The following is a 5373-nucleotide window of genomic DNA, read 5'->3' as shown; positions in this document are numbered from 1 at the left end:
AAACCAGTCTACAAAACAAGCCCAGGGCTGCTCTAACCTGAGAATTCAGGAGTTTTCCTCTGCCTTTGCCACAGGCTGCACACCCCAGCAGGGTGGGGAGGCTGTTTGTACAGGAGAATCAATCCGTTTCAGTAGGTATCAGCTAAATCCCTCTCAAGGGGAAAAGCACAGAGCCCTAGTGAGAAATTCTCTTTTACTGCCTGGCAGAAATCATGTGCATGTTCCAAGGGAAAAAACAAATGTCTGGAGCAATACTGAATGCAGTTCAAAACAAAGAGCTGCCCTGAAGTTATCCCCATTCCCCTTCTGTTATCTCCTTGGCTTTGCTGATTTAAAGCCACGCTAGAAGTCTTACAAGAAGTTCCATGAAGGCAGGTGGGGCAGCATCACTCCCTGCAGGGATATCCATGCTGGATAAAACAAGGATCAACTCCTGGTTGGATTTTAGCCATGCTGTTAAATGGTTATTATTCACAGAGACACCGTGTGCTTTGTTTGACAGTGAGATCCCACTCTAACCAGCTTTGGTGCTCCAAGACTGCAAGACAAGAGTAATTTGGAGGAGGGAGTAATTACAAGAGTAATTTTTAGGTGGGAAGAGCTTATTACTGAGGCATCACCTTGGCCACAGACTGAATATGTGGCTGTACGTATTCAACAGAAGTAGCTGCCAACATGTGAACACCAAATTATTTGTTTTATAGTAATAAATATCCTATTTCCTTGGTTTCTTTGCCAGTGTTGCCAAAAATTACCCACACAGAGACACACATCCCATGAGCAGCTGTCTTTCTGCCCACAGACAGGTTAAATAAGACCTTGTAAAGGCTAAGTATAGATCTTGTTAAATGGCTGTGGAGGTGTTTGAGGTTTCAGCTAACCCAGCAAGCCACTAGCTGCCACTAACAAAGTGCCACCACAGCAGAGAAATGAGTCCCTGAGGCAAAGGAGAGTTTAGGAAGAGTCCAGATGTGTTGACATTATTGACTTACCCACTGGATCATGGCACCCAATCAATAATAGTTTTGCACTGTAGGATCTGTCTTACCATAACAAAAAAACCCAAAACCACCACCCCCAAATCTCTTAAACAAGGAGAAACATCAGTTTCATAACTTTTTTAAAAGCCTTCTTGTTCTCCTGCTGCCAAGGTATCCCAACATTTTCTTTATGCCAGGGCTGCTGACAGAATGATGGATCAAAATTGCCCACAGGTCTCCTGGGTACTTAGAATTAGAAGGTTATTAAGTTAATCAGTCTTCTTAATGGGAAAGAAATTGGCCAACTGCTGCACAAACCTGTGTTTTTTAAGGATGAGAAATTAATTCATGCAGTGGCCATTTGGGCTAGTGCCATTGCTGAGGAGGACTTGCTGTTTTCCCAGATTCCACAATGCCCTTCCTGGTCTTCCCCCTCCTGCCTGGCTCGACCCCCCAGCCGCAGTGACTGCAGCCAGGACAAAATCCTCTCTTGAAATATAAAATCCCTGAATAACACACACACAACAGCTAAGTGGTTTCTGGGACATGAAATAGGGAAGAAAATTGATGTCCTTAAGGAGACCTGAACAGTGCCCAGCCCAGTTTAGGTGAGATTCAGGCATTTTGCTCACAGCATAACAGGCAGTGGGAGCAGGAGGGTTGCACTGGGCTGTGTGAGCTCATAAAGGACTCAAGGAACCACAAATAAAACCTCAAATTTAGTTCTTTCCTTTGGGGTGTTCCCTGAAAACAAATAGTTCATAGGAAATGATTGCAATCTGAGGGCCAGGCCATGATCAAGGTCTTTTGCACAGGGGTTGCATCCAGCTCTGGTGTCAGTACCAAGTCTTGCCAAGGAGGCTTGGTGAAATGACATCACAAAGCCACAGCTTAAATGCAAATTGAAACTGGGAAGAGAACTTATTTTCCTAGTGTTTAGCCAAGCCCCTAGATGGAAGTTGCCTTTAATCCCAGTGCTTATCTACATCTATTTCTTTCTTGTAATAAGATCTTCAAAGGAGGAGCAAGAACAAAGTACTGCTAAACAGACCGTGGAGTGTAATCCAGCATGGCCAGGGGAACTCTAAAGGAGATCTTTCACCCCTCCCAGCCTCCCCATCACAACCTGGTCAGGATTTGTGGATGTTTCTGGTCTAAAAACAGCACCTAGGAGTTTGTCTGCTTTCACCTCAGCTTGGCTGGGTCATAGCCAGGTCTCCATAGCCAACTTGTGGCCATGGGCAACCAAACCCCATGGCTTTTGTGCCATTCCACAGGGCAGAGAGTAGCTCTGCATTTGGAAACTCTCTTGACACACAACTTATGAGCATGGACTTTTGGGGTAAAACTCTCATTTTCCCCTTGTTTGAAATAACAGTCTCTGGGCAGTCATCGCTCATGGGCTGCTTGGAAAAACATGCCCAGAGGAGACAGCAGAGCAGCATCACAGCCCTGAGTCCTCCACAGCATCACTTCACCTGGCCAACAGCTTAAGAGACCTGTGAGGTTCACCAAGCTGCCATGGGCAATCAGCATGCACAGGGCTCCTTGCAGCTCCTTGTGCACCCAGAATAATTCATTAGCCAGAGGTCCTCAGCAGCTCAGTCTGCCAGGGCCTCATTGTAGATGTGCTCTATGATTTGCTTTAGAAGACAAATTGACCTGTGAAACTCCAGCCTACCTTGTGCTAATTAGTCTCTGTAGGGCCATTATGAGAATTAACGTGTTTATCTAAGGATTTCTCCTTAGTGCTCATCTCCTCAGCAGTGAGTCTGAAAAGACAAATAGGTCAAACACGATGGCAATATGAGATCAAATCACCCAGCCTGGAGGTGTCTATCCTACATCTGCTGGCTTGGGCTGAGCTGGGGGTCTCAGTTTCCCACCTGTACAGCAGAGAGAACAAACACGTGTCCTCCTGCTCAAAGAGCTTCATAATGAGCATTGTGAGAAGTGTTACACCAGCAATTCCTGTCCATCTGATCCAGAGCTTCCTCACCCTTTTTTGCACCTTTAAAAGCAGTGGATTAGCCTCTTTATTCCAGGGTTTTGCAGGGGCTAGAGAAAAGAAATCTACATTCTTTCTAAGTCATGGGATTTGAACAGACAGAAAAGAAATCTACATTCTTTCTAAGTGATGGGATTTGAACACAGTCTCCTTGTTTCTGGCCATTTTCTACCAAAAATAGCCTTGAAATGTTTCTCGACTGCACAGACACACTCTTGGCCTCTACAGAAAGATGGTGAGCCCCAGCTGAACATCTTGCCTGAATAACTCATGTTCTTGCTGTCTCCAGGAGCAGTTGGGGAGCCCAAAGTGATGCCACCAAGCAGAGACATCCCCCCACATTAACATCCCTCTCCTTTTCTTCCCCACCAGCTTGAAAGCTGTCCTGATGGGGAAGCCTCAGGACAACACAGTGGACTTGTCAGGCATCCCACTGACGCTGAAAGACTTGGACCGCGTCACGTCCTACCTCCAGCACAGCTCGGAGCACATCGACACGGTGGAGCTGTGCTTCACGGAGCTGACGGATGACATGCTGCTGCAGCTGCTGCCAGTGCTCTGTGTGCTGCCACACCTCACCACCCTCTCCCTCAACGGCAACAGGCTGACCAAAGCCATCCTACGGGACCTCACCGAAACCCTGAAGGACCCCAAGAAGTTCCCCAGTGTCACCTGGATTGACCTTGGCAACAATGTGGACATCTTCTCCTTGCCACAACCCTTCCTGGTCAGCCTAAAGAGACGATGCCCAAAGCAAGGCAACTTGCCAACCATTCTGGAGTTTGGGGAGGGTCAGGTGAGCGATTTGGAGGGCCAAGATGGCCTGGCTGAGAGCCAGGAGGACCTGCGAGCTGGAGCAGGCAAGAGTGGCAACACAGACTTGGAGCAGACGGACAGAACGGCCGAGGCTGGGATGCTCCCCAGCTCAGAGCAAGGTGCTGTGACCCCACAGACATGATATCTGGCTCTGTGGCTCTTGGGTGGGCACGTTGAGCAAGGATGACTTAAGGGTGTGTCATTACTTAAAGCCAGACCTTGGCTCTGGGGGTCCTGGCAGAGGGTTGGATCACATGGTGAAATGCTTCAGGAGCCCAGACCATTGCCTTCCCCCGTATGATGAATGTCAACAGTTTTTCTTTTCAAAGACACATAAAGGTGATTACGTTGAATATTTGTATTTTCTAAGAGCTGCCCAGGTATTTGTAAGCATTAGTGATGTGCTATGCTTTTGGTTCTCTCCAAGGTGGTGTGATACAAGGCCCTTACAAGAGCAGGAAAAGGGACAAAAAGGGTGCCCAGAGTGTGCAGGGAAGGGCTCTCTTTCCTTAGCCCTGGATCTGGCCAGGCCCAGCCACTCTCCCACACATGACAGACAGACAGCAGTGACCCCAAAGACAACTGCCACCGACACAAACCTTAAATCCTTTCCATTCCTGACTTGCTGATGAGTAGCATCTCTGCTAAGATACAACAAAAGTCTGATCCCACACTAACCAGGGGTGTTTGTCTTAAAATCATGAGCCAACCAGAGGGAGAGCTTTGCTTTCCTGGTGCAGAGTTAACCCCCAGCCTGCAGCGTGCCTGGACACCACTCTCACCCTCCAGCCTTACTGAGATCAGGCTGGCACTTGTGCCTGCCCAGTGTCTATTCAGATGTAAAAACCAGTTTCCCACCAGCCATGCTGTGTAACAACTCCAGAACTTGTAACGTGGTGCCTGGAGCTTGCACCAGCAATGCTGGGAGTGTTTGACCCATTTTGGGGAGTGAAACTCAAAATCTAGAGTCAAAGCCCAGCTCAGGTTCATCACTGTTGCTGACAGGAGGTTTATAAAAGGAAACACAATCCTGGGGTTTGCCCCTCTATCACTGCCACTGAGGGTTGGGCAGTCACAGCCAGCTGGGGATTTAAAGCCTCAGAAAGGCTTAGGGTCACTTGGCTGTGGCCTTTGCCCCCTGGACCAGAAGTGCTTTGTTTCTAAAATTCCATTTGGGTTTTTTCTAAGAGACATGGGTTTGATTTTATCGTATTTTTGATGGAAAATGCATCTCCTCAGAGCAGCAGTGCTGGAATGTGCACTTTGGCTTTTGAACCAGAATTTCATTTGATCCTAAACTTGGGGGAGGGCAGGAAAGTGTAAAAGGCTTCCTCTCCCTTACATTCCAAGGAGCAGATGTGACTCCCTTTGCCAAGAAGGAGCCCCTGCCTGTGTTCCAAGCCCTTCCCCTGATCAGCTCACAGCATCATTCTCCTGGCTCACAGCAGTGACTCTGGCTTTGCTTTGTCTGGGTGCAAACAGTCAGACTTTTGGTCATCCCTTTGGCTCTGTGCATTTCACATCACAGCACCAGGAAGCTTTTTCCAGAGGAGCTTCATGCTGCCAGTG

At 47.9% G+C, this 5373-nt stretch overlaps 1 protein-coding gene across 1 annotated transcript; it reads left to right on the top strand.

The window, feature by feature from the left end:
* Positions 1–3360: 3360 nt before the first annotated feature.
* Positions 3361–3946, top strand: LOC103810505 (leucine-rich repeat-containing protein 75A-like; the record flags this gene model as incomplete). The annotated part of the gene is made up of 1 exon (XM_009083406.1): positions 3361–3946. A coding segment is annotated over one exon (586 nt), but the record flags the coding sequence as incomplete, so codon positions are not given.
* Positions 3947–5373: the final 1427 nt, after the last annotated feature.

Source organism: Acanthisitta chloris, unplaced genomic scaffold (assembly GCF_000695815.1).
Source record: "Acanthisitta chloris isolate BGI_N310 unplaced genomic scaffold, ASM69581v1 scaffold5581, whole genome shotgun sequence".
Classification (NCBI taxonomy): Eukaryota; Metazoa; Chordata; class Aves; order Passeriformes; family Acanthisittidae; genus Acanthisitta; species Acanthisitta chloris.
Note: the sequence above shows the minus strand (reverse complement) of the source record. Positions and strands in the feature narration are given on the sequence as shown.